The sequence below is a fragment of the Mus pahari genome, chromosome 13, assembly GCF_900095145.1.
Source record: "Mus pahari chromosome 13, PAHARI_EIJ_v1.1, whole genome shotgun sequence".
NCBI classification, from domain to species: Eukaryota; Metazoa; Chordata; class Mammalia; order Rodentia; family Muridae; genus Mus; species Mus pahari.
In genome coordinates, this window is record NC_034602.1 from 1727721 (window position 1) to 1729016 (window position 1296).

General features: G+C 32.8%; 1 protein-coding gene across 1 annotated transcript in view; it reads right to left on the bottom strand.

Moving 5' to 3' along the window:
* Ppp4r3b (protein phosphatase 4 regulatory subunit 3B) overlaps positions 1–1296 on the bottom strand; it is a 48696-nt gene that overhangs the window by 19291 nt on the left and 28109 nt on the right. Inside the window, exon 9 of the mRNA XM_021210259.2 lies at positions 1128–1230. Within this exon, the coding sequence (XP_021065918.1) occupies positions 1128–1230 (103 nt within the window). The remainder of the gene's footprint in view (positions 1–1127; positions 1231–1296) is intronic.

The window sequence follows — 1296 nt, forward strand, 5'->3', positions numbered from 1 at the left end:
TTTTTTTTTTTTTTTCTAAATCAGAAAAGAAGTATGTTAAGTTAGTTTTGATAAAGGTTGTACATACATATCTATTAATAGAATTAGCGATATTTTGTATGTGGTAGAATTGTTAAAATGAACATTAAAATGTATTATTTTAACTTACATACTGCAACAAAAACATATGCCTTTCTTACTTAATTTTGTGTTTTTTTTTTAATAATTAAGCTGCTATGTCGAAATTCATTTTAATTATTATTATTTGTAATTTTTGTTTTGTTTTGTTTTTTTCGAGACAGGGTTTTTTCTGTGTAGCCCTGGCTATCCTGGAACTCATTCTGTACACCATGCTGGCCTTGAACTCTGAAATCCACCTGCCTCTGCCTCCCAAGTGCTGGGATTAAAGGCGTGTGCCACCACTGCTCAGCTTAATTTTAATTATTTTAACGGCAGTTTTCCTTTACATATTCTACACTATGTTCATTTTGCTATCATAAGTAATATAGTAACAGTCCTGAACTAAGCATGCGAAAAACAAACAAACAAACAAACAAACAAACAAAAAGTAAAAATGCTCCTTAGGGAATACAGTCGCAAAACAATGAGAATGACTAAATAAGGTATGTCTAAGCTATAATTTTTACTAATTTCATAAACATTGTCTTGACTGACTCCCCTCACCACCTTTAACACAGTGACTCAGAGCCCAGACTGGCCTTGGCTACTAAGTAGCTAAGATGGCTTTGAATTCCTGATCTTGCCTCCAGCTTTCAGTACTGAGATTATGAGGCTGTTGTCACCAAATCTGGCCATGGCTTCCTTCACTTTTTATTCTAATAAACTAATAACTGCTACCTAAATAGATCCATACAGCTACAAATGTCTAAAGAGTTCTGTATTCAGATTATTTTGAAACTATCTTTGTCTCTATTCCGCTTTGATTTATAAACTAGAAATTGGCGTTTGTAAGTTATAACTTATATAACAAATATGGAGAAGTAACAAAAAACACGTAAGAGGAAAACCCTGTTCCACATATTATGCACTGATAGTTCTTACCAAAGATACCCAGAAACAAGGACAACCATATAAAGCACCAAGTAATACTTTGTGGCCATTATAAGGAAATACACAGGAGAACTTACCTTTCTCGCATTTGTCTTCTGATGTATTGGTCAAAAGTGGAGCTGTGAGAACATGCATACAATGGTTGTAGAAGAAATTTAAGAACTCACTCTTTTCAGTTTTCTGAAAAAAATTGTTTAATAAAGTACTTTATTACCTTTGCATTTAAAAGACATCTTCAAGAGTTAG